Source organism: Jaculus jaculus, chromosome 5, assembly GCF_020740685.1.
Source record: "Jaculus jaculus isolate mJacJac1 chromosome 5, mJacJac1.mat.Y.cur, whole genome shotgun sequence".
NCBI lineage: Eukaryota > Metazoa > Chordata > Mammalia > Rodentia > Dipodidae > Jaculus > Jaculus jaculus.
Window position 1 is genome coordinate 50,265,144 of NC_059106.1, and position 27,498 is coordinate 50,292,641.

At 46.4% G+C, this 27,498-nt stretch overlaps 1 protein-coding gene across 1 annotated transcript; it reads right to left on the reverse strand.

The window, feature by feature from the left end:
- Sdhb (succinate dehydrogenase complex iron sulfur subunit B) lies at positions 1 to 27,491 on the reverse strand. The gene is made up of 8 exons (XM_004657602.2): positions 27,335 to 27,491; positions 19,545 to 19,672; positions 14,126 to 14,211; positions 11,273 to 11,409; positions 10,161 to 10,277; positions 5,553 to 5,654; positions 2,566 to 2,688; positions 1 to 210 (listed from the first exon to the last, which is right to left on the reverse strand). Exons 1-8 carry the CDS (start codon positions 27,404 to 27,406, stop codon positions 133 to 135), a joined length of 843 nt encoding a protein of 280 aa, XP_004657659.1. The 5' UTR covers positions 27,407 to 27,491; the 3' UTR covers positions 1 to 132.
- Between the last annotated feature and the right edge of the window lie 7 nt (positions 27,492 to 27,498).

Sequence of the window (27,498 nt, forward strand, 5' to 3'; positions counted from 1 at the left end):
TTTATTTCTTAAAACTTTTATTATAGATGCTATATTCATGGAAAACCTGGGTGTTTGAAGGAATTCAAATTAGATATAAATTATGTTCAGCTCTGAGCTGGTCACAGCCATGTTCATTCAGCATGAACAGGGTTAAGCTGACACTCTCTTCTCCTTATAGGTCGCCATCATTTTCTTGATTTCGGCAATGGCTTTCCCTGGATTCAGACCCTGGAGAAAAGAGAACACAAGCATCAGATGTGACCAGGGGGGACCGGGACGGCAAAGCTCCTGGCCTGGCAGGTTCCGTGTCAGGGTGGGGATGCAGACGGATCCAACAAGACAAAGAGTGGAAGAGCTGCTCCTGCTGCAGCCTTGACACTGACACATGGCCAGCTCTCTGGCAGGAACCCTGCCACGTGCCACCTTCTCTGACTGCTTAAGACACACAGAATGGTGCTTCCTCTAAGTCCACAGGCCAAAGTCAATATTAGCCAGACACACATCTGTAAAGCTTCCAGGCCACTACCACTGTCTCAGTAAACCAACACTAGGACAGGAACACTGTCTTGCAACAGCATGTGGAAGAATTACCTTGTTAAACCCTTTGTAAACAAGTTCAACTGGTCTTGTATGGAGGCCCACATCCTATGTGTTAATGTGAAATGTTCCCCTAGCCTCATGTGTTTGTGACTAAGCCTCATCCTTCCTTGAACCTCAGCTGGTGGAGTTTTGCTGGAGGAGGCAGGCCTTGGGGTGTTAGAGCCCAGCCTCCTTGCTATACCCAGCTTACTTTCTATTTCCTTTATGCTGACGTGGAGATGAGACATAACTGTCTGCTCCTGCTATGCTTTCTTCACCATAATGTGACTTCCCCTTAAAGCTGTATGTTGGAAATAAACCCTTTCTTTCCATTAGCTGCTTCTGGATGGGTGTTCTGTCCTGGCAGTCAGCAAGTAACTGGCACACACATCTACCACACAGGAGCAATGATCCCAGCGAGTGCCAGCCTTGCAAGATCAGGAGGGAAATGAGCAAGTACATGGCAAGATTAGAATACTATCTGGTTAAGGAATGAGCCTCTCATTTTATTTTATTATTTATTTGTGTGTGTGTGTGGAGGTGAAAGGGTCTTTTGCTACTGCAAACAAATGCCAAAGGCTTGGAGCCACTTAAAAAAATTTTTTTTTCTTTTTCTTTTGGTTTTTCAAGGTAGGGTTTCACTCTAGTCCAGGCTGACTTGAAATTCACTACATAGACTCAGGGTGGCCTTGAACTCACAGTGATCCTCCTACCTCTGCCTTCCAAGTGCTAGGATTAAAGGCATGGACTATTATGTCCAGCTCTAAAGAAAAACTTAAAGAAAATATTTGAGAGGAAGAGAGAGAGAGCGGGGGGGGGGGGGGAGGAGGGAGGGAGAGACTGGGTGCTCCTGGGCCTCTAGTCACTGCAAACAAACTCCAGACACATGTGCCCCTTATGCAGCTGGCTTATGTGGGTCCTGGAGAATTGAACCTGGGTCCTTTGGCTTTGCAGGCAAGTGCCTTAACTGCTCAGCCATCTCTCCAGCCCCTGGAGCCACTTAAAACAAACAAATAAAAAACAACTTTTTTTTTTTTTTTTTTTGCCACTTTTTACATCTGTCTTTACATGGGTACTGGGGAATCAAACCCAGGCTTGCAGACTTTGCAAGAACAGCCTTTAACTGCTAAGCCATCTCTGTAGCCCAAGACCCTCTCATTTTAGAAGAGTAACTCTAACCTAGAAACTAAAGTGTGGTACAAAGAAAAGAAAAAAATCCTGAGAAGCCAGGCATGGTGGTGTATGCCTATAATTCCAGCACTAGGGAGGCTAAGGCAGAGGATCACCGTGAGGACAGCCTGGGCTACACAGTGAGTCCCATACAGTGTAGACTACAGTGTATGTGCTACAGTGAGTCCTGCCTGAAAACAAAACAAATCAAAAGCCTCAACAAATCAAATAATCAAGAGGGGGAAAAAAAAAGAGAGAAAGACCCCTGATAGAGCAGGGCATGGTGGTGTACACCTTTAATCTCAGCACTTGGGAGGCAGAGGTAGGACCGCCATGAGTTCAAGGCCACCTGAGACTACATAGTGAATTTTAGGTCAGCCTGGGCTAGAGTGAGACCCTACCTCAAAAAACAAAACAAAAGACCCCTGATATACCAATATAATTTACAAAATACATGAGGTGAGAAAGGCAGATGAGGGTGGTAACAACAAGGTGGGAAAGCACATCTACGTGCAGCACAGCTGATCTCCAGGGCAGGGTTCAGAGCCTGTGTGGAGACTGGCACGGTGCAACAGACACTCTTTCTGGGCCCAACCCAGTGCCCATAGCTACTAATTCTGCTGGATTTGCCCTCTGATTTCTGCAGTCAGGGTGGCTGCAGGTTCTAGCCTCTGGTGGCATTCTCATCCCCTGCCCTGTGTGTCCCCTACAAGTAAAGCCTGCCTTTGAGGGGGCCTTAGGGAGCCTGTTGCTAAGAACCAAATTAGCCTCCATGCTCCCTCTGAGATGACAAGCGTACTCTGGTCCCTCTCAAATGACCATGCCAGTCTGTACCTTGGGGCAGGTCCGTGTGCAGTTCATGATGGTGTGGCAGCGGTAGAGAGAGAAGGGGTCCTGCAGCTTGGCCAGGCGCTCCTCTGTGAAGTCATCTCTGGAGTCAATCATCCAGCGGTAGGCCTGGAAGAGCAGGCTGGTTAGCACACTCTTTAGCTCTTGCCCATCTTTCAGGAAGGTTCCCAGTTCTTTCATAACCCTGTTTCATGACCCCACCTGCCTTTGATCCACACTGTGCTTGGTACCACAGGGCTTAATGATATACTGGATGCTGCCTCCTCACTGTTCCACGTTGCTCAACAGCCTCCCACCCAGCTTATAATTAGTGAAGGTGGTATTGTAATAAACTTACCTTTTACCTGTCTCTGCTCATCCTTGACCCTCATTTTTGCTGAATAAATGGATGCTCTTTCTGTGTTTGTGTTTTTTTTTTTTTTTGAGGTAGGGTCTTACTCTAGCCCAGGATAACCTGGAATTCACTATGTCGTTTTAAGGTGGCCTCAAACTCACAGTGATTCTACTACCGCTGCCTCCTGAGTGCTGAGATTAAAGGTGTGTGCTACTACACCTGCCTTGTAAGCTTTTTTGATTCATTATTTGTTACAGACAAAGTTTAGCAATGTAGTTCAGGCTGGTCTGGAAACTCATGATCCTTCCGCCTTAGCCTCCCAAGTGCTAGGGATTACAGGTGTGTACTGCCTTGTCCACTTAAATTAATACTTTAACAGACCTACCTAGAGTTTGTCCCACTAACTGATCTTTTTTTCTGTTTTGGTTTTTTGAGGTAGGGTCTCACTCTAGCCCAGGCTGACCTGGAATTCACTATGTAGTCTCAGGGTGACCTCAAACTCATGGCGATCCTCCTATCTCTGCCTCCCAAGTTCTGGGATTAATGCCAGGCTTCTAATTGATCTTTAAATTAATACATATCCTTTGGCAGCCTGAGAACAGCCAGCTCAAAGCTGCTTACCTCCAGGGCTCTGTGCCTGCTCCAGCTCCGTTATTGAGACCCATACAGTTCTTAAAAACTTGGATCCTTGCCAGGTGTGGTAACATACATCTTTAATCCCAGCACTTGAGAGGATGAAGTAGGAGGATCACCGTGAGTTTGAGGCCAGCCTGATACTACATAATGAATTCGAGGTCAGCCTGGGCTACAGTGAGACCCTACCTCAAAAACAAAATATAACAAAACAAACAAACAAACAAACCTCAGATCCCAGGGAATGAACATCAAGTGTGAGTGCACCTGACTATTCTGTGTGCTTGTGGTGAGGGCCAGTACTGTTCTTGTGATCACACAGCCATTGTAAGTTCCTTTTTGTAAGAAAATAAGAAATGTGAAGTTGCCTTCCAAGTTGCTTACTGCCTCTGAAAAGCAATGAGCACAAATCTGCAAAGTGTAGGCTTTCTGGGAACAAAGGCATGCTCAGGGGCCAGGGAGGTGGCTCAGCCACTACAGTGCAAACACAAACATCCTACCTTGCTCCCCATAGCCATGTGCATCCACAATACCAGTGTGGGTCCCTGGGCTCGCTGGCCTGTCAGCCTAGCCACAACAGCGTATCTCACAAAAGGTGGATGGTTGGGCTGGAGAGATGGCTTAGCAGTTAAGACACTTGCCTGTGAAGCCTAAGGACCCAGCTTTGATTCCCCAGTACCCAAGTAAGTCAGACACAGACGGTGGCACATGTGTCTGTGCAGTGGCTAGAGGCCTTGGTGTACCCATTCTCTATCTGCCTCTTTCTTTCAAATAAAATCTTAAAAAATTTATTTACTTATTTATTTATTTATGTGTGTGTGTGTGAGAGAGAGAGAGAGAGAAAGAGAGAGAGAGAATGAGTGAGAATGAATGAGAGAATGGGCACCCCCTTGTGCATCTGGCTAATGTGGGTCCTGGGGAACTGAACCTGGGTCCTTTGGCTTTGCAGGCAAGCTCTTTAACTGTTAAGCCATCCCTCCAGCCCTCTTTCAAATAAATTTTTATTTGGTTTTTCGAGGTAGGGTCTAGCCCAGGCTGACCTGGAATTCACTATGGAGTCTCAGGATGGCCTCAAACTCACGGCAATCCTCCTAACTCTACTTCCTGAGTGCTGGGATTAAAGGAGTATGCCACTACACCAGGTTCAAATAAATTTTTAAAAAGGTTAATAGCGGGCTGGAGAGATGGCTTAGCAGTTAAGCGCTTGCCTGTGAAGCCTAAGGACCCTGGCTCAAGGCTCGACTCCCTAGGACCCATGTTAGCCAGATGCACAAGGGGGCGCACGCATCTGGAATTTGTCTGCAGTGGCTGGAAGCCCTGGAGCACCCATTCTCTCTCTCTCTCTCTGCCTCTTTCTCTGTCTGTCGCTCTCAAATAAATAAATAAAAATAAGCCAAAAAAATAATTTAAAAAAAAGGTTAATAGTACCTGAGGAAGGATACCTGATGCTGGGCTCTGCCCTGCATGTGCACACGTACTTGTATACACACAAAAACAGATACACACATATACACACACAACACGACACAGTTTCTCTGCACTGACTGACCAACCCCCTTCATCCCCCCTTTTTCTTTTTATTTTTTTCTGAGGTAGGGTCTCATTCTAGCCCAAGCTGGCCTGGAACAGCCCCCAAACCCAGACTTTCCTAGGCTTGCAATTAGCTTCTGCCATCCAGCTGGGTAGCTTCCCCTCAGCGTGCTTTCTCCGTGTGCACAGCATTAGTCTCTGACAGGATCCTCTGACGGCCACTGGCAAGGGCCAGGCTCAGCCATCAGGCTACGAATACTGTCCACACCTGCGAGGTACGAAAGGTGCCCCACCCCTGTGGTGGCCCCACACTACCTCTAAGGCAAAGCCCTGTGAACCCTGACTTCCCTGTGTGCCTGAGGAGGGCACCATGACTCAGCAGAGCTGGCCTGCTACAGTTTGTTGCTCTCTGGGACATCTGGCCACTGGAGTTTCCATTTCTTATAGAGCAACTAGGAACTAGGGAGCAGCTCACCTGCATGAGAACCGCAGGCCCCAGGTACTTGTCTCCGTTCCACCAGTAGCTGGGGCAGCTGGTGCTGCAGCAGGCGCAGAGGATGCACTCGTACAGCCCATCCTGTGCAGAGAGAGGAGTCAGGGGCCGGGGACCAGTGCATGGCAAAATGTCACCTGCCTATGAGTTTTCTCAGTGAAATCCCAGGGATGTTCTGTGGAGGTGTGTCAAACTTATAAAAAAGAAATGTAGTGGGCTGGAGAGATGGCTTAGCGGTTAAGGCATTTGCCTGCAAAGCCAAAGGATCCTGGTTCAATTCTCCAGGACCCACGTAAGCCAGATGCACAAGGGGGAGCATACGTCTGGAGTTCGTTTGCAGTGGCTGGATGCCCTCGTGCACCCATTCTCTCTCTTTCCCTACCTCTCTCTCTCAAATAAAAATTAAAAAAAAAAAAAAGAAATGTAAGGGAAAGGGAGAGTTGTGGGAGGAGATAATAATCAAGGTGTATGATTTATATGTATGAAAGGTGTCAATAAAAAGTGAAAAAAGGGGCTGGAGGGATGGCTCAGATATTAAGGCGTTTGTCTGCCTACAAAGCCAAAGGACCCAGGTTCTATTCCCCAGGACCCATGTTAGCCAGATGCACAAGGGGGCGCATGTGCCTAGAGTTCATTTGCAATGGCTGGAAACCCTGGCATGCCCATTCTCTCTCTCTCCCCCTCTTCTCTGTCAAATAAATAAATAAATAAATATAAATTAAAAAAAATTAAAGTAAAAAAAAAAAGGCCAGGTATGGTGGTACACTCCTTTAATCCCAGTACTCAGAAGGCAGAGGTAGGAAGATCGCTGTGAGTTCGAGGCCATCTTGAGACTTCGTAGTGAATTCCAGGTCAGCCTGGGCTACAGTGAGACCCTACCTCACAAACCCCAAAAAACAAAAATGAAATAAAATAAAATAAATAAAAGTATTTATAAAGTTGGACATGGTAGCACACACCTCTAATCCCAGCACTTGGAAGGCTGAGGAAGGAGGATCGCTGTGACTTTGTAGACTATTTAGTGCATTCCATGTCAGCCTGGGCTAGAGCAAGACATGATGACAAAAAAAAAAAAAAAAAGGGGTGGGTGGGTGGGGCTGGAGAAATGGCTTAGCAGCTAAGGGGCTTGTCTGCTAAGTCTAAGGACCCAGGTTCAACTCTCCAGTACCCATGTAAACCAGATGCATATGGCAGCACATGTATCTGGAGTTTGTGTGCAGTGGATGAAGGCTCTGACATGCCCATTCTCTCTCTTGTCTTTTTCTCTCTCTCTCAAATAAATAAAAATCAAGTACATTTACCCCCCAAAAAAGAGAAAGAAATGTAATAAATGGAATGTCAACATCTGCTGAAATGGAGCCCAGGAGCCTGGATCCAAGTATAGCAGATTTACCTTCAATAAACAGTAACTTGTCACTGATCTAAAACAGCAATCCATAGTCATGAAGTGACCTCCCACCCAGCATGCAGGCAGGGTGCAGAGGTTACTGAGGCCCCGTGGCAGTCTGCCCAGCTGGGTAGAGACCTTGCCTTCCCTGGGAACCTCAACAGCATCTTAAGCCACGCTCCACGTTTCATACGCCGGGCTTCACTGGTCAGCACAGAATTCTTGGGAGGTGAACACCAGTGCAGGCAAGGAAGGGAGATCCTGCCCAGGTGTACCCAGAAGAGCCGGGAAGTGACCCCATGTTCTGACACCGACACCCCTGTTCTCACACCTTCCATGTAGACTCAATCTGGCCAACCAGCTCTATCAAGATGGACTTTCTGACTTTGGAAACAACAGAAATGAATTAGAGCAGCAAACTAGACAGAGCCCATTGACACAGGAGGGGAAAGCTGACAGCCGTACCTGAGAGCTGGCTGTACTCAGCGTACAAAGGGCCTGGCTGGCCATGAAGAATTAGACACACTGTCCTTTGCCAGTGGCAGCGGGATGTTCTGATCATGCGTGAGGCTGTGTAGGGGACTTCTGAAGTACATTACAAGCTTCACCCAGCCTTGCCACATCAAACATAGTTGAAAGCACCATCTCAATGAATGCTCATGAAGAGAATTTAAAAGCTCAGTATGAAGCCAGATGTGGTGGCACATGCCTTTAAACCCATCACTTAGGAGGCAAAGGTAGGAGGATTGCCTTGAGGTTAAGGTTACCCTGAGACTATGTAGTGAATTCCATGTCAGCATCGGCTAGAGCGAGACCCTACCTTGAATAAATAACTAAATAAAATAAAAATAAAAACAAGAATATAGAGCAAGATTTCAAAAAAAAAAAAAAAAACAAAAAAATCTTGGGCTAGAGAGATGGCTTAGCAGTTAAGGTGCTTGCCTGCAAAGCCAAGGGACCTCAGTTTGATTCCCCAGGACCCACATTAGCCAAATGCACAAGTTGGCGCATGAATCTGGAGTTTATCTGCAGTGACTGGAAGTCCTGGTGTGCCCATTCTCTCTCTTAGCTTCTTTCCTACTCTCAAATAAATATTAAAAAAAAAAAAAATCTAGGGCTGGAGGGATGGCTTAGTGGTTAAGGTGTTTGCCTGCAAAGCCAAAGGACCCATGTTCGATTCCCCAGGACTCACATTAGCCAGATGCACAAGGTGGCACATGTGTCGAACTCATGGCAATCCTCCTATCTCTGCCTCCCGAGTGCTAGGATTAAAGGCGTGCGCCACCATGCCCGGCTAACGCTAATCTTTTATGGCAAAGAGGAAGTTTTATGTTCTCCAAGACCTAAAAGCAGAATCCAGTTATCCACTCACACAGCTAACATTCACTGGTCAGATGTCAATGCCAGAGTCCAGGGGACCAGAAGGGCACAAGGCATCTGTCCTTGAGGTGTGATTGGCCTATTAAGAGGAGGAAGTTAAGTAACCCTCTTGGGGCAGGTGCATTAAGTGGTGACTGTGAGGCAGCCTTAAGCTCTGGTCTCTGCCTCACTCCTTCCTCGTTAGTGCTGGAAGCGAGAGTGCCAATCACAGAGGGCTTCTCAGAGGAGGAAAAAATAAGAGACTGAAAACTTGAAGCAGATGCCTTCACTTTAAGATGTAGTACTTGAGCTGGGGATGTAGTGCAGTTGGCAGAGTGCCTGCCCTGCATGCCATCCGCCGACTGCTAAACTGGGTGTGGTGGTACACAACTATAATGTCAGCACTCAGAAGGTAGAGGCAAGAGAATCAGAAGTTCAATGTCATTATTGGCTACATAGTGAGTTGAAGGCCAATCTGGGTGCCACAAGACCCTGCCTTAAAAAAAGAAAAAAAAAAAAAGCCAGGTGTGGTGGTGCACGCCTTTAATGCCAGCATTTGGCAGGCAGAGGTAGGAGGATTGCCATGAGTTCAAGGCCACCTTGAGACTACATACATAGTAGGTCAGCTTGGGCTAGAGCAAGACCCTACCTTGAAAAAACTCAAACAAATAAAAACCAAAACAAGGGCTGGAGAGATGGCTTAGCGGTTAAGCGCTTGCCTGTGAAGCCTAAGGACCCCGGTTCGAGGCTCGGTTCCCCAGGTCCCACATTAGGCAGATGCACAAGGGGGCGCACGCGTCTGGAGTTCGTTTGCAGTGGCTGGAAGCCCTGGTGCGCCCATTCTCTCCCTCTCCCTCTATCTGTCTTTCTCTCTGTGTCCGTCGCTCTCAAATAAATAAATAAAAAATGAACAAAAAAATATTAAAAAAAAACCAAGAAAAAGTTCTCTGGGGGGGGGGAGGGAGGGTATTACCATGGGATATTTTTTATAATCATGGAAAATGTTAATAAAAATTGAGAAAAAAAAAGTTCTCTCGTGGCTGGCTGCTGAACTTTGAGGTCTAGCAAGCTTCCCTTGTCTTGGCCCATGGGCTCTCTACCCCTTTTTGCCCTCCACATGACAGGAGCTCTCTGAACTTCCTTCTCTCTCTCTTTTTCGAGGTAGGGTCTGTAGCTCAGGCTAATCTGGATCTCATTCTGTAGTCTCAGAGTGGCCTTGAACTCATGGCGGTCCTCCTACCTCTGCCTCCAGGGTGCTGGGATTAAAGGCGTGCGCCACCATAAACCTTAAAAAGATTCTGTAGCCCGACAGGATGAGCAGCTCCAATTACATTAGAGGTGTGAGGAGCAGCCAGGCTCTGCTTCCAGTCCCATCCCCGCCTTCCACTCCTTATAGAGGCAGCCAGCAGGTGGCTCTAGCTACCGGCTTCTGCAGACAGACATCTTATAGACTCTGTTCTGGCAACATGGAAGGACCCTACCCCTAAGGCAGTGTTCAACCTTACTAGCCAGCTCCTGAGTCAGCTTCAGGCCTTTATGGGCCTTGAGATGAGGGTGTCTAACCCTTTGGTCAGATGCTCTTTTTTTCTCCTTTCTTCAGTGCTGGGGACGGAACCCAGGGCCTGGGTATGCTAGACAGGCACTCTACCACTGAGCTGTATCCCTAGCCTGACAATTCATTTCTGTATCCCTCCCACCCAGGGTTAAATGCTCTTGGAAGTTCCTACCCAGAAACACTCCATGGTGTGCATTATCTCCTACTGTAAACTGTTCCCCTACCTCGCCCCCAGAAGCACCCTCTGCAATGGGCCCTCAACTCAAGTCAAGAAGAAGGAACTAATGACCAGTTTCTCGCGATCCTCTATGGACTGTAGGTACTGCTGCTTGCCTTCCTGGGATTCGTCCTTCTTTTTCAAGTAGGGCTCGATGGATTTGTATTGTGCATAGAAGTTGCTCAAGTCCTGAGGGGAGAGAGAGAAGGATCAGGCTCCATCACAGCACTTTAGCTCCCCTCTAGCTGTTTCAAGGCCATCCCCAATTCCACAATAGACAGAAAGCAGAGGGGAGGGAAGAGACATATGCAAAGGTCTTAAAAGGGGAAATGGCCATGTTAATTAAGCATGGGGGGGGGAGAGAGAGACCCCAGTCCTTTCTCTGTTGCCCTTAAAAACAGGTCAGAGAAGGAGGTCAAGCCACCTCAAGGTAGAGGGGAAATTAGAGCAAACTCAAGCTACTGTCACTTTCCCAGGTGGATTTTCCTTCCTTCCCTCCCACCCTCCCTTTCTCTCTTTCTTTTGAGGCAGGATCTCACTGTAGCTCCAGCTGACCTAGAACTCACTCTGTAGTCCCAGGCTGACCCTGAACTCATGACGATCCTCCTACCTCTGCCTCCTGGGTTCTGGGATCAAAAGCATGCGTCACCATGCGTGGAATGAACTTTTTTTTTTTTTTTGAGGTAGGGTCTCACTCTAGCCCAGGCTGACCTGGAATTCACTATGGAGTCTCAGGGTGGCCTTGAACTCACAGCGGTCCTCCTACCTCTGCCTCCCGATTGCTGGGATTAAAGGCATGAGCCTGGCTCCGTGGAATGAATTCTTTATAGTTATGGCCAAATACTTCATTTCTGGAGCTGTTCCAACTCTGAAATTCTAATGCTGTCATTCCCAAACAAACCTCTCTTACGGAGCTGTGGTAGGATTTTCTACGCATTTCACCTGCTTTTCCAATTCTCCAAACACACATGGGCCATGTAAGGCTATCCCAGACCTGAAGATTTTCCTAATGCTCTTGGTGACACTGTGGTTTCCCTGTTGTCATTAACACAGGGAGACCACCCCACCAAACCATTCTACAATCTGTCTACCAAAGTAGTTGACAACATTTCAAACCAGCCCACCTAAAGAATAGCTTCAAGACACGCATCCATACCACCCTGGCAACAAAGAGAAGAACTCACGGGAACAAGATCCTTGATCACATACATATGTGGGAGAGGGTAGATCTTGGAGACTTTGCTTAGGTCGGTGTCGATCCTCCGGGTGCAGGCTAGAGTGTTCCCCCCATTGATGTTCATCGCACAGGAGCCACAGATACCTGTGAGAGACCCAGGTGACCTCACTGCATGTCCTTTCTTCTGGGCACTGCTGTGTTCCGTGGGGAGCAGCACTGACTCAGAAATAATGCTCACTCCCTTCTCTCCTTTTCCCTAGTATGTGGATCCAACAACTGGAGCTCCAAACACCACTTTGTGCTGAGAATGGCTGTGTGGGTCAGAAGAGGCCTGGAGAGCTGCTGGTCCACTGATATTCTAGGTCCATGCTAGAGGCATTGTTCTGAGAATTTTAAAAGCTGGCTTTCCTTTTTTTTTTGTTTGAGGCAGGCCCAACAAATTTGCCTCTTATTTTATTTTTTATGAGAGAGGGAGAGAATTGGCATGCCAGGGCCTCCAGCCACTGAAATTGAACTCTAGATGCATGTGCCATCTTGTGCACATGTGCAACCTTGCGTGCTTGCCTCACTTTTTATATTTGGCTTACATGGGACATGGAAAGTCAAACATGGGTCCTCAGGCTCCGCAGGCAAACACCTTAAGCCGCTAAGTCATCTCTCCAGCCCAGCTTACTTTTAAAACATACTTATTTATTTAAGGGAGGGAGGGAGAGAGAGAGAGGGAGGGAGGGAGAAAGAGAGAGAGAATGGGCATGCCAGGGCCTGCAAACGAAGTCCAGATACATGCACCCCCTTGTGCATCTGACTTACAAGAGTCCTAGAGAATCGAACCAGGGTCCTTTGGCTTTGTAGGCAAGCACCTTAACCACTAAGCCATCTCTCCAGCCCCCAGGTTTCCTCTTCTTAAATGCAGTGTTACCTAACTAACATTCTGACAGGCTAATGGTACCCACAGCAAGCCAACATTGGGCTGGGCATCTCAAGGCTGAGGCCTGAACACGCTGACTGAGTTGTCTGTACTGCTTGCTCACAAGTAACATGTGGTGCCTGTTTTTAGTGCTCATTTCCAAGGATAAGCATGACTGATGTGAAAGTCAAGCAAAATGAATGAGCATCAGGTACTAGCCCAGAACCCTGACATGAGACATTTCATAGCTCAGACTTAATTCCTGTGACAACTCTGCTGGCTTTTCATTTTTTTAAACATTTTTTTTCAAGGTGGGGGGGGTCTCACTCTAGCACAGGTTGACTTGGAATTCACTATGTAGTCTCAGGGTGACCTCAAACTCATGATGAAATTTCTACCTCTGCCAGGATTAAAGGTGTGTGCTACCACACCAGGCACTTTTCACTTTTTGAATAATGATTTATTTCCTGAGACTGGGTCTCACATAGCCCAGGATGGCCTTGAACTCCCAGCTTGATCCTGCAGCTTCCATTTCCCAAGTGCTGCAATAACAACAGGTGTGCACCATTATACCTGACTTATGCAGAGCTGGGGACGAATCCAGGGCTTTGTGCAAGCTAGTCAAGCACTCTATTAACTGAGCTATATCCCCAGACCTGGAAGGTGACATTAAGGTTAGCCTTGGGAACTAAGCTACCAACCACCTTCTTTTTTTTTTTTTGAGGTAGGGTCTCACTGTAACTCAAGCTGACCTGGAATTCACTATGTAGTCTCAGGGTGGCCTCGAACTCACGGTGATCCTCCTACCTCTGCCTCCTGAGTGCTGGGTTTAAGGCATGCGCCACCACGCTTGGCTCTAAGCTACTTTCTTCCATGTTTGTTTTATTCCAGGATTTTCAAGATCAGAGACAACTTCACACAGGTCTGGTGACAGCCATTTTGGCTGGCTTCTGGATCTCAACTCACTGTGTGTCCTTGAAGAAGTTCCTTAATTCCTCAGGCCTCAGCCTCTTTCCCCATATACGTACCCACCTTATCACCTACCTATCTCACATAAACTGCTCACAGCACACTTGGCTCATAGAGAGGCTCCATGGCCATAATGCTAGTCAGTCAAGGGCACCTTGCATTATTTTTGCCTCTTGATTTTTTTTTTTTTTTTTAATCACTTTTAGGGCTGGAGAGATGGCTTAGTGGTTAAGTGTCTGCCTAGAAACCTAAGGTCCTGGTTCAAGGTTTGATTCCCCAGGACCCACGTTAAACAGATGCACAAGGGGATGCATGCGTCTGGAGTTCATTTGCAGTGGCTGGAGGCCCTGGCGCACCCATTCTCTCTCTGCCTTTTTCTCTCTCTGTCTGTAGCTCTCAAATAAATAAATAAAAATCAACAAAAGTAAATTAAAAACTAAACAAAACAAATTTAAAATCACTTTTATTTTTCCTCAAATTCATATTTCAAAAGTTCTATTCATATTACATCAGTATTAATAAGTACACACTTCTAAAATATAAGTACATTGCTACTAAAGGGGGAAATTTTCTTTTCCCTGTCTCAGCAGATCACATAGCACCAGCAGCTCAAGTCACCACACTACAGGGTGCTGTTCCAACAATCCAAAACATACCATGTACATGCAAAGCTGGGCATCAAGGTGACATGTGCACCACCCTGTGAACGCGCAGGTGTGAGCAGTCCTCAGCTCAAAACTCCCCACGGTTCCCTTTAGCAAGGAACTCAGCATTGTCCTTGGATGTTGTGCACAGCTAACAGGGACCATGTGACAGAAAGCTGACGGAGGGAAATCAGAATTGTTCCCAAGAATGATGGCACATGGCAAGGTCCCCCAGTGAGCAACAGCTATACTCCAGGTTGTCCCAATCCATCTGCATAGCTAAATTTCTCTGGAGAGTCAGCACCTGGGTCGGGGACTAACACAGGAAACTAGGGCTCACCTTCTCGGCATGATCTTCGGAAGGTCAGGGTAGAATCCATTTCATTCTTAATCTTGATTAAAGCGTCCAATACCATTGGGCCACATCTGACAAAGAAAAATCTCAGTGGTATTCACAGCTCAGCCTCCTCTCCTCACGGTAACCTGTCTGGGGTGTGGTGTATGACCTGTTCCTCACATCACATTGTTTTCTACAGTTCTTGTGTTTACATGTCTATAACATTTTTGACTACTACACAGTTCTGTTATTTTTTTAAATTTAATTTATTCATTTTAAATATTAATTTGCAGAAAGAGAGAGGAAGAGGAAGAGGGGGAGGAAGGGGGTAGGGATAATGGATGTACCAGGGCCTCTAGCCACTGCAAACAAACTTCAGATGCATGTGCCACTGTACATCTGGGAAATTGAACTTGGGTTGTTAGGCTTTGTAGGCAAGTGCCTTAACCACTGAGCAATCTTTCCAGCCGTTAAATTTATTTAAAAACAAACAAACAAACATAACATATTTTGGTTTTAGCTAGGTATGGTGGTATACACCTTTAATCCCAGCCTTTGGGAGGCAGAGGTAGGAGGGATCACCCTAAGTTTGAGGCCACACTGAGACTACATAGTGAATTCCAGGTCAGCCTGGGCTAAAGTGAGACTCTACCTCGAAAAACAAAAAGAAATATATATACTTGAAAGAGCAAGCATGGGTGCACCAGGACCTTTAGCCACTGCAAACTAACTCCAGATGCATGGGCCACTTTGTGCATCTGACTTTTTTTTTCCAGGTAGGGTCTCACTCTAGCTCAGGCTGACCTAGAATTGACTATGTAGTCCCAGGCTGGTCTTGAACTCACAGCAATCCTCCTTCCTCTGCCTCCCCAGAGCTGGATTAAAGGCATGCACCACCACGTCCAGCTATCTTTTGAAATCTGTTGAGATTCATTTTGTGGCCCAAAATCTTGGTAAACACACCACACACACTTGAAAAGAATGCATATTCCACTGTTTGGAGTGGGGCCTTAAGGGTACTAATTAGGCCAATGTTTTTGAGATCATCTTTTAAATTTGCTTATCATACATATCAAATGCTTTTGAAGAGGAGTTAAATCAAGTGTCATTCCAAGTGTCTGTGTTCCTTTAAGCCTGTCAAGCTTTGAAGCTCAGGCATTTGGTGCATTTATGACTGAGAGGTTTTCCTGGTAACAGGCCCCTTTATTATTTCTGTTAGTTCCATGATCTATTTTTCTTTGAAGTCAATCTCTTCTGGTATTAACAGGACTAGGATGGTCCTGTTTATTTTTTTTTTTGGCTTCTTCAAGGTAGGGTCTCACTCTAGCCCAGATGACCTGAAATTCACTATGTAATCTTAGGACAGTCTTGAACTCCCAGATCCTCCTACCTCTGACCCCAGAGTGCTGGGATTAAAGGCGTGTGCCACCATATCTGTCTGAGATACTTCTTTTGTTTGATTTTTAAAAAATATTTTATTTTACTTGGTTTTTTGAGGTAGGGTCTCACTGTAGCCCAGGCTGACCTGGAATTCAGTATGTAGTCTCAGGGTGGCCTAGAACTCATGGTGATCCTCCTATTCTGCCTAAGTGCTAGGATTTAAGGCATGTGCCACCACACCTGGCTAAAAATATCTTATTTATTTGAAAGAGAGAGAGAAAAAATTATATATATCTATATCTATCTATCTATCTTTCTTTCTTTCTTTCTTTCTTTCTTTCTTTCTTTCTTTCTTTCTTTCTTTCTTTCTTTCTTTCTTTCTTTAGAGGGGGGGAGAGGAAGAGAGAAGGAGGGAGAGAGAAGGGGGGGAGGGAGAGGGAGGGAAGGAGGGAGAGACAGAGACAGAGAGAATGGGTGTGCCAGGGCCTCTAACCACTGCAAATGAACTTCCGATGCATGGGCCACCTTGTGTATCTGGCTTACAGGGGTACCGGGAAACTGAACGTGGGTCCTTAGGTTTCACCGGCAAGCACCTTAACCACTAAGTCATCTCTCCAGCCCTTGTTTGAATTTTTGAGATAGGGTCTTACTCTGTAGCACATGTTATCCTTGAACTCATTACAATCTGCCTGCCTCAGCCTCTAGAGTACTAGGATTACAGGCATGAGCACCACAACCAGCTGCATACCTTTAGACTTGTTTTTCCTTTTTAAAACAATTTTATTTATTTATTTATTTTTAATTTATTTTTTTAAAATTTTTATTAGCATTTTCCATGATTATAAAAAAAATCCCATGTTAATTCCCTCCCTCCCCCCCACTTTCCCCTTTGAAATTCCATTCTCCATCATATTACCTCTCCATCACAATCACTGTACTTACATATATACAACATCAACCTATTAAGTACCCTCCTCGCTTTAGACTTGTTTTTTCTTTCAGTCTCTCTGTGCAACACATCAAGTATTTTCCTGTTTCTCTCCACCTATTTATTAAGATAGGGTCTTACTTACTATGTGCCTTAAACTGACCTTGAATTTGTGATCCTCCTGTCTTAGCCTCGTGTGTGTGTGTGTGTGTGTGTGTGTGTGTGTGTGTGTGTGTGTGTATTTGGTTTTCGAGGTAGTCGGAATTTCTAGTGCAGAATTTCTGACCTAAAATTCACTATGTAGTCTCAGGCTGGCCTCGAACTCACTGTGATCCTCCTTCCTCTGCCTCCCAAGTGCTGGGATTAAAGGCATGTGTAACCATGCCCGGCTTAAGCCATGTGTTAAGAAATATAATTTGAGGGCTGGAGAGATGGCTTAGCAGTTAAGGCACTTGCCTGCAAAGCCAAAGGACCCAAGTTTGATATCCCAGGACTCATATAAGCCAGATGCATAAGGTGGTACATGCATCTGGAGTTCATTTGCAGTGGCTGGAGGCCCTGGAGCACCCGTTCTCTCTCTCTTTCTTTCTTTCTGCTTTTTTCTCTCAAATAAATAAAACACATAATTTGAGTGGGTGGAGAGATGGCTTAGCACATAAGGCACTTGCATACAAAGCCTAAGGACCCAAGTTCGATTCCCTAGTATCCATGTAAGCCAGATGCACAAAGTAGCACACATATCTGGCATTTGTTTACAGTGGCAGGAGACTGGGAATGGCCCTGAGCACACAGCCAGTAGCTTTTTTTTTTGTTTTTTGTTTTTTGTTTTTGTTTTTTGAGGTAGGGTCTCACTCTGGTCCAGGCTGACCTGGAATTAACTCTGTAGTCTCAGGGTGGCCTTGAACTCCTGGCAATCCTCCTACCTCTGCCTCCCAAGTGCTGGGATTAAAGGCGTGCGCCACCACACCCGGCGCCAGTAGCTTTTGAGCTCAGCACCTGGAAGGCAGAAGTAGATGGATTGCTGAGTTTGAGGCCACTTTGAGACTACACAGTGAATTAGTGGATTCCAGGTCAGTCTGGACTAGAGTGAGATCCTATGTCAGAACACAAACACACCAAAAAAAGAAAAAAGAAAAGAAAATGGGGACCTTAGGTTTGCAATCCCAAAGAACTGAATTCCATCAATAGCATGAATGAGTAGAAAAGATTTCCCCTATTTTCTATAAAGATTGTAGCCTGCTGGCACCTTGATTTTAGTCTGACAAGTGTTGTGCCTTGTAACCAGGCATGGTTACGCATGCCTTTAATCCCAGCACCTGGGAAGCAGAGGCAGGAGTATTGCTGTGAGTTTGAGGCCACCCTGAGACTACACAGTGAATTCCAGGTCAGCCTGGGCTACAGTGAGACCCTACCTCAAAAACAGCAACAACAAAGACTTGTGCCTATCTTCTGCCCCACAGAACTGTAAGATATGTATTTATGTTGTTTAAGCCACTGAGGTTGTGATAATATGCTGAGAGCAACAAAAACCTAACACATAGGGCTGAGAGATGGCTCAATGTTTAAAGTGCTTGCTTGCAAAGTCTGATGGCCCAGGTTCAATTCCCCAGAACCCACATAAAGCCAGATGCACAAAGTGGAGCTGCATCTGGAATTCATTTATAATGAACAGCAAGAGGCCCTGGAACACTTACAGTCACTCTCTGTTTGCCTCTTTCTCTCTTTCTTCATAAATAAATATAATTTTTTTAAACTAACACATAGATTCAAATCATTTAAAATGTTTTAACCATATCCTGTTATCACTCCAGCCAAGTTCCTGGTGTTTCCTAGTATTACAGAATACAAAGGCCTAGGTATATATACTATAACCAAAACATGAGTATTTCAAAATTGGAAATAAGCAAAGTGACTTCAAATACTGTGCATATAGTCATTTTTACCAGCCAGTCATGAAAGTGCACATATGTAATTTCAGCATTTGGCAGATGGTTCTTGAATTCCAGGTCAGCCTGAGCTATAGAAGTGAGACCCTACCCTGAAAAACCAAAAAACAAATAAACAACCAAAAAAAAAAAAAGAAAAGAAAAAAAGAAAGCAAGTTTGAGGCCAACCTGGGCTATATGATTCCCTATGTCAACAATAAACAAAAACAAAATTCCAAAAGTCAATTCTATCGTGTTTCTAGAAATTTGTCACACTGTGATTTTGGAGAGCACAAGAAATTTTACAATGGTTGATTTCCTTGGTATTTTCTTCCTGAATCAGATACCTGATTTAAAAAAAAATTATTTTTTGCCAGGCGTGGTGGCACACGCCTTTAATCCCAGCACTTGGGAGGCAGAGGTAGGAGGATCGCCATGAGTCCAAGGCCACCCTGAGATGACAGAGTTAATTCCAGGTCAGCCTGGACCAGAGTGAGACCCTACCTCGAAAAACAAAACAAAACAAAAAAATATTTTTATTTAGTTATTGAGAGCGAGCCAGTGAGCGAGCAAGCAAGAGAATGAATATGAGCACACCAAGGCCTCCAGCCACTGTAAACGAACTCCAGATGCATGTGCCACCTTATGCATCTGGCTTACGTGGGTCCTGGGGGATCAAGCCTTGAACTAGGGTCCTTAGGCTTCACAGGTAAGCATTTAACAACTAAGCCATCTCTCCAGCACCAGATACCTGACTTTAAAAACAGGAACATCCCAGAACACCAGATGCTATCAGAATTTTATGTCTGCTAAAATGTGAAAAGCACATCTCTGAATCAAATAAAAAGCTCTCTTTTTCTTTCCTCTCTCTCTTTTGTGGTTTTTCAAGGTAGGGTCTTGCTTTAGCCTAGGATGACCTGATCTTCACTATGTAGTCTGAGGGTGGCCTCACACTTTCCTACCTCAGCTTCCTGAGTGTTGGGATCAAAGGCGTGGGTCACCATGCCTGGCTAAGAGCTCTTTTTTCGACCCAGAGCATAGCTCAGTGGCAAAGCTATGCTCGGCATGCTTGAGGCCCATGGTTCACACACACCACCAGCAGCAGCACCACAAGTAGCAGCATCAGGAACCGTAAGCACCAGCCACTCTTTGCCCTAATCAGGGGCTTGTAGTAGTTCACGAGACTTACTTATTCAGATCAATTTCATAAGTCTGCATGCGGGGTTTATCTCCAGCCTTATCTGGGTCCCATCGGTAGATGGCAAATTTTTTGATCCGGGGAGTGGTGGCGGCAGCTGTTTGTGCTCCTCGGCAGGTCTGAAAATTTAAAAAGCCCACGAAAAAGAGAGAAAAAATATATAAGAATGAAGAACAGTTTTTTCCATTTATCTGGCACAATGAAACACAATACTGGCTATAAGCACACAGTACTGACCCACAGCTTTCTTGGGAAAGGCAGTCACCCAACAAACACGAGGTACCTCTGATATACCAGACATGGTGTAAGGGCTGGGAAGATGGACAAATGGCTTAAAGTGCTTGCTGTGCGAACCTGATGACCACTGCTCTGATCCCCAACACCCACACAGGAAGCTGGACACAGAGCTGGGGAGATGGCTCAGTGGTTAAAGGCACCTACTTGCAAACTATGCTGGCCCAGGGTTCAGGTCCCTAGTACCCATGTAAAGCCAGATGCATAAAATGGCTCATGTCATATATGTTTGTGTGTGTATATGTATACATATGTATGCATATGTATGTGTATATAGATATATATATGTATGCATATATATACATACATGTGTGCACACAAACACACATATATAGATATATAAAATTTCAGTTTATTTATTTGAGAGAGTGAGAAAGTAAATCTGGGCACACCAGGGCTTCTTGCTGCTGCAACAAACTCCAGACATATGAGTCTCTGCTTCATTTCAGTCACATATATGAGTATGCTTCAGGTTTGTATGAAAATCTCAAAAACTGGGCTGGAGAGATGGCTTAGCGGTTAAGCAGTTGCCTGTGAAGCCTAAGGATCCCGGTTCGAGGCTCAATTCTCCAGGACCCATGTTAGCCAGATGCACAAGGGGGTGCACGTGTCTGGAGTTCGTTTGCAGTGGCTGGAAGCCCTGACGTGCCCATTCTCTCTCTCTCTCTGCCTATTTCTCTCTCTCTGTTGGTTGCTCTCAAATAAATAAACAGAATAAACAAAAAAAAATTAAAAAAAAAAAGGAGGATTGTCGTGAATTCAAGGCCACCAGGTCAGCCTGGGCTACAGTGAGACCCTACCTCGAAAAACAAAAAACGAAAATCTCAAAAACCCTCCCTCTCAAAGCCGGGCACAGTGGAGCACACCTTTAACCCCAGCACTTGGAAGGCAGAAGTAGGAGGATTGCCATGAGTTTGAGGCCACCCTGAGGCTCCACAGTGAATTCTAGGTCAGCCTGGTCTAGAGTGAGATCCTCCTACCTTGGAGGGGGAAAAAAAAAGAACCAATTAAAATCTATACTAAAACTTTCTAAAATATTTATTTATTTATTTGAAAGAGAAACCGAAAGAGGCAGGCAGAAAGAGAGCGAAAGAGAGTGACCACACTCTAGGACCTCCTGCCACTGCAAACTAACTCCAGATGCATATGCCACTTTGTGCATCTGGCTTTCGTGGGTAGGTTGGGAATTAAACCCAGACCATCAGGCTTTGCAAACAAGCACCTTTAACTGCTAATTTATCTCTCCTGCCCCTAAAACTTCTTAATAAACTCCAATTTTGCTTTAAAAAAAAAAAAGCTGGGTGTGATGGCCCACACCTTTAATGACAGCACTTGGGAAGTCAAGGTAAGAGGGTCACTGTGAGTTCCAGGCCACTCTGGGACTACAAAGTAAATTCCAGGTCAGCCTGAGTCAGAGTGAGACCCTACCTTGAAAAACAAAACAAAACAAACAAATAAAAGAAGGTATAGATAGGGAGGTGGGAGGAGGACATTCTTCTCCCTCTTACCTGTCCCAGCAATACATATTACAAATTCACACCAGAAACCAAGTTTTCCACAGCGTAAGACTAGAGAGTATTCCAGGCAGAGAAAACATTTCTAGGAAGCTTGTTGGAGGAGAGGAACATCAGACTTTATAACTCAAGCAAGGTAATCAGTAGCTGGACTGAAGAGGACTGAGGTCGTGGATTCTGGACCATGTACAAGGCAGCTGGCACTCCTCCAGCAAGCTTTTCAGGGCCAGTCCTGGAGCTACGCAGTTGTGGTGCTTGAATGTGATCTTTCGAGTGTATGGCCCCATAGACTCAGGGACTTTATTAAAACTGATCTTGCAACCTGAGCCTCTAGCAGGCAGATCCCAGCTACAGGGGGTGTGTCACTGGAGGCAGATCCAGTCCAGTCCTAAGATGTATGGAAAGCAGTTGGAACTCTGGCTGTTCATGCTTTTTGGTGTTTGCTGGCTGTGTGATGGTGTGTCTCTGGATCTATGGAAATGAGGCTACTTTTTTTTTTTTTAAAATGAGAAAGAGATTATTTATTTATTTATTTATTTGAGAGCGTCAGACACAGAGAGAAAGGCAGATAGAGGGAGAGAGAGAGAATGGGCGCGCCAGGGCTTCCAGCCTCTGCAAACGAACTCCAGATGCGTGTGCCCCCTTGTGCATCTGGCTAACGTGGGACCTGGGGAACCGAGCCTCGAACCGGGGTCCTTAGGCTTCACAGGCAAGCGCTTACCCGCTAAGCCATCTCTCCAGCCCAAATGAGGCTACTTTTTCCACCACTGATGGTGTTCCCCTGGAATCTGTTAAGTCTGAAACAAACCCTTTCCTTGTATAACTGTTTCTGGCTGGGTGTTTGTCCCAGCACTAAGAAACTGACTGCAACAGGAGCACAGTGGTGTGGAGGCGGGAAAGGCAAGGAGGCCTGAGGGAAGTTAGACCTGCGTAGAACACAAGACACAGCTTGTTTCTCACATGTGTCAGTGGCATTGCTTTAGATCCCAGCTCTGTCACCTACTAGCTGTGCGTTCTTCAGTAAATCACCTATCCTCCTCTCCACTGCAAACGGGAAGGGAGTGCCACTTTCTTCCTTACCAGTTGTGGCTCAAACTCCTGCTATAGCTGGAAACAATCTGCTTTTCAATATTGGCATCACTTTCAGGCTTCCTATTATTACCCCGTCTGGCAGGCAGGTAGCTAACTCCAAGCAATGCTAGGAATGATAAGATACACAGTGGGAAATGATAGCTCTTGCCTTACAAGAGTTCATAGTTGGGGTATGTTGCAGTCCGGTTCACATTGCTGGTAGAAATCACCCAACCAAGAGCAACTTCTGGGAAAAAGAGACTTACCTTGGCTTACAGGCTCGACGGGAAGCTCCACAATGGCAGGGGAAATGATGGCATGAACAGAGGGTGGACATCACCCCCTGGCCAACATAAGGTGGACAATAACAACAGGAGAGTGTGCCAAACACTGGCATGAGGAAGCTGGCTTTAACACCCATAAGCCCACCCCCAAGAATACACTCCCTCCAAGAGGCATTCATTCCCAAATCTCCATCAGTTGGGAACCTAGCATTCAGAACACCTAAGTTTATAGGGGACACCTGAGTCAAACCACCACAGGGTAGATAAGGCAAAACTGGCGACAGGTAACAGATCCCAGTTAAATACTTCTGGGCGGAACTATGGTGCAATGTGCACAGGAGATTCAGACCCCAACGAGCTCAGAGTAACACATCAAGCTCATCACCGGGCTCTTAGGTGGCTTTTGAATACAAATGCATATTTTTCTGTTGCCCTTAGGAGGGTGGGCAAAGGACTCTCCTCAGATAACAACACTGAACTAGCCTTTGCTACAATTCATTCTTGGAAGGGGGCCAGATACTTACAATTGTTCCCATGGGGAGGGCTCCTACAACTTAACTGCTACCTCAGCAACTTGGAAAGGGACTTACCAGTAAACAAGGTCATTACCAGTCACTAACTGAATGCTTAGAGGACATCAGTCTGAAGTTCTGGTAGGCAACCCCTCCCTTTTTTAATGTGTGTGTGATATGTGGTATATACACATGTGTGCAGATACACACATTCATACATATGCATGTGGTGGCCAGAGGAGAATGTCAGGTGTCCTTATTGTTCATCTATGTATTTCTCTTTCAACCAGGAACCCCAGTGATTTTCTAGTATCTGGGGTCCCTCAGGTTAGGGTTAGAGATGTGTAACACTATTCCCAGCTTTTTTTTTTTTTTTTTCCTTTCTTTTTAGTTTTTCAAGGTAGAGTCTTGCTCTAGCCCAGACTGACCTGGAATTCAGTATGTAGTTTCAGGGTACCCTCGAACTCATGAAGATCTTTCCTACCACTGTCTCCCAAGTGCTGGGATTAAAGGCATGCGCCACTATGACTGGCCCCAGCTTTTTTTTTTTTTAATATTTATTTGCAAGGAGAGAGAGAGAGAGAGAGAGAGAGAGAGGGAGGGAGAGGGAGAGAGGGAGGGAGAGGGAGAGGGAGAGGGAGAGGGAGAGGGAGAGGGAGAGGGAGAGGGAGAGGGAGAGGGAGAGGGAGAGGGAGAGAGGGAGGGAGAGGGAGAGAGGGAGGGAGAGAGGGAGGGAGAGAGGGAGGGAGAGGGAGGGAGGGAGGGAGAGGGAGGGAGGGAGGGAGGGAGAGAATGGTCATGCCAGAGCCTCCAGCCACTGCAAATGAACTCCAGATAAATGTACCACTTTGTATATCTGGCTTTATGTGGGTACTGGGGAACTGAACCCAGGTTGTTAGGCTTTGCAGGCAAGTGCCTTGACTGATGAGCCATCTCTCCAGCCCCATTCTCAGCTTTTTATGTGGGTCCTGTGGAGTCAAACTTGGCACCCTCATCCCTAAGCAGCAAGTGCTCTTAACCACTGAGCCATCTTCCTAGTCCCTGTTTTTTTTTGTTGGTTTTTCAAGGTAAAGTCTCGCTGTAGCCCAGGCTGACCTGGAATTCACTCTGTAATCTCAGGGTGGCCTCGAACTCATGGCGATCCTCCTAACTCTGCCTCCTGAGTGCTGGGATTAAAGGTGTGTGCCACCACGCCCAGCTCCCATTTTGTTTCTTTAAGACAGGGTCTCACTCAGGTAGCTCAGGATGACCTTGAGCTCTCTCTCTCTTTTTTTTTTTCCCTTCTTTTCTGTTCTTTCTCAGGCTGTCCTCAAAGTCACAGAGATCCTCCTATCTCAGCCTACCAAATGCTGAGATTAAAGGCGGGCACCATCATACTCAGCTCCCTAAACCCTTGATATGCTGCTTCTCTGCCTCCAGAGAGCAGGAGGCACCACCACATCCGATTCTGCAGCCCTCCTATTCATAAAGAGATCAGAGCGAATTATTTGTCCTGGATCACATCTGGGGAGGGGTATGAATATGAATGAATGAATTTGGGTGTGCCAGGTAGAAGAGAACAAGGTTTACAACACAGGCAACATTTATGTTGTGTTTCGTAGCCGTAGTAGGTACTTCAGATTTGACAGAGCCTCAGGTAAGTGTGGGAGGAGAAAGGAACTACTATTTCTCACATACTGATCATGTGCCAAGGTCACTAAGGAGTTTTCCCTGTATATTGTTAAACACCATGCCTTAAGACCTTCATAAAGTTGGTCCCATCAACATTACATCATGGATAATGGAGGGGGAAAAAAGACATAAAAATAGAAGAGGGGCTAGCTGGAAAGAAGTTCTTCAGTGGCAGGGGGACTAAGGAAGAGAGACAAAAGATGTAATGGGAGGGATCATTATCAAAATACATTCTGTTGCCTCTAATCCCAGCACTCAAGAGGCAGAGGTAGGAGGATTACTGTAAGTTCGAAGCAAGCCTGGAACTACAGAGTGAGTTCCAGATCCGCCTCGGTTAGAGTGAGAGCCTACTTTGAACCCCACCCCATATATATATATATATATATATATTACATGTATGAAAACTATCAATCCAAAATCTAAAAATAGTCAGGCGTGGTTTGTGCATGCCTTTAATCCCAGCACTCAGGAGGCAGTGGTAGGATATCACTGGAAGTTTGAGGCCACCCTATGACTACATAGTGAATTCTAGGTCAGCTTGGACTACAGTGAAACTCTGCCTAGGGGAAAAAAAAAGTTAAATTTAAAAACTGCCAGGGCTGGAGGGATGGTTTAGTAGTTAAGGCACTTGCCTGCAAAGCCAAAGACCAAAGTTTGATTCCCCAGGACCCATATAAGTCAGATGTACAAGGTGGTGCATGTGTCTCGAGTTTGTCTGCAGTGGCTGGAGGTCCTGACACACCTGTTCTGTCTTTAATAAATAAACACAAAATACGGGCTGAAGAGATGGCTTGGCAGTTAAGCGCTTGCCTGTGAAGCCTAAGTACCCTGGTTTGAGGCTCGATTCCCCAGGACCCACATTAGCCAGATGCACAAGGGGGCGCACACATCTGGAGTTCGTTTGCAGTGGCTGAAGGCCCTGGTGTGCCTATTTTCTCTCTCTCTCTGTCACTCTCAAATAAATAAACAAAAACAAACAAACAAACAACAACAACAAAAACCCCCTGCCAGATCTTCCAGTTCTTCGATACTGTATTTTGAACAAGTAAAAAACAACTTCTGGGGCTGGGGAGACGGCTCAGTGGCTAAGGGCACTTGCTTGCAAAACCTGATGGCTTAGATCCAATTCCCCAGTACCTATGTAAAGCCAAGTGCACGTAGTGGTGCACGAGTTTGAAGGTTATTTGCAGTGGCTCTGGCATGTCTATACTCTGTCTCTCTTTCTCTGCCCCTCTCCCCAAATAAAAATAATTTTTTGTTTGTTGTTTTCGAGGTAGGGTCTCACTCTAGCTCAGGCTGACCTGGAATTCACTATGTAGTCTCAAGGTGGCCTCGAACTCATGGCGATCCTCCTACCTCTGCCTCCCAAGTGCTGGGATTCAAGGCATGTGTCACCACACCTGGAAAATTAATTATTTTAAAAAAGAAAAAAATGATGGCTCAGAGGTAACGGTGTTTGCTTGCAAAGTCTGCCAGGGAGGGTTCAATTCCCCAGCTTCCCACGTAAAGCTGGACAGGCACTTGTTTGCAGCAAGAGACCTAGGCATGCCTACATACGTGTGCACAAATGCACACACACACAATATATTTTTTTTCCTTCTGGGGCCCCAGTTTTCAAATCTCTAAAAAGGAAGTCAGAGTTCCTGTTGCCCACCTTAACAAGGTGCTGTCCAGTCCAGAAGAGGAAACAGATTCGAAAAGGATTTGTAAAATCCTTACGTTCCTTATGTAAGCTGAGGGTTTTCCCTCTCCTTTAGAAATGTTCTCACTGAGAACACAGGGCAGCAGTGTGTAGTCCCCTCAGGATACAAGGTGTGGGGAAACTTATTAAATGCGTGACTACAGAGGATAAATAATACCTGCGCCAGGCTGTCATCGCATGCCAACTCCATGCTGTCACCGCTAGCTGCCCTTGGCAGGAGAATGCACGAGAGTAATTGAGGAACACGCCTTGGGGAAGCCAGTCTTTTCTGCAGGCCCCCAAGAACCTGGCCGGGATCATCTCCAGGGGTATTTTCCTCTTACCAACTCCGATCGGGTCCCTCCTCTTACCCTAGAGGCGTGACCTCACCCCCCGGCCCCCACCCCGTTCCAGTCCTTGACAGCTTTCCGTTCTCCCTTTCCCGCGGGGCGTGGAGTCCACACACCTGCCTTTGAATCCCGACTGCAAGAGTCACTCGAACGGTGTGACCTTGAGACATTCAAGTCCCCCCACTCTGAACATCTTTTCCCCGCCGCGCTGATCTTTCAAACCTCGACTCGGGCCTGACTCAGAAGCCTGACCGCTGACCGACGCGCCGAGTCCGCATCAAAGCCGAGACGCCCGACCCTGGCCCGAGGCCCCACGCTGGACCCCTTTCCCCTCTCCGCCCAGCAGCCGCCCGCAGCCTCCGTCACAGGCACGCCTCTCCACCGTCCCCGGCCCCGCGGCTCACCTGCAGGCACACTCCGCCCAGGACCGAAGCCGGAAAGCCGCGCCTCAAGGAGACCCCAACCACCGCCGCCATCTTGGCCGCTGACGTCAGCCCCGCCCCTTAACCCCGCCGGCGCTCGCCGCCCGCATCCCGTCGAACACCGCGGCGGGCTAGCATTCCTGGGG

What these genes read in the sequence shown, in the direction of transcription:
- Sdhb (XM_004657602.2), bottom strand. Translation starts at nt 27,406, where the DNA reads ATGGCGGCGGTGGTTGGGGTCTCCTTGAGGCGCGGCTTTCCGGCTTCG. An exon ending in TGATCAAGGATCTTGTTCCC is followed by an intron (nt 10,278 to 11,272) that starts GTGAGTTCTTCT and finishes CTCTCCCCTCAG; the next exon opens with GACTTGAGCAACTTCTATGC. An exon ending in GGCCTGCGGTTCTCATGCAG is followed by an intron (nt 2,689 to 5,552) that starts GTGAGCTGCTCC and finishes CTGCTCTTCCAG; the next exon opens with GCCTACCGCTGGATGATTGA.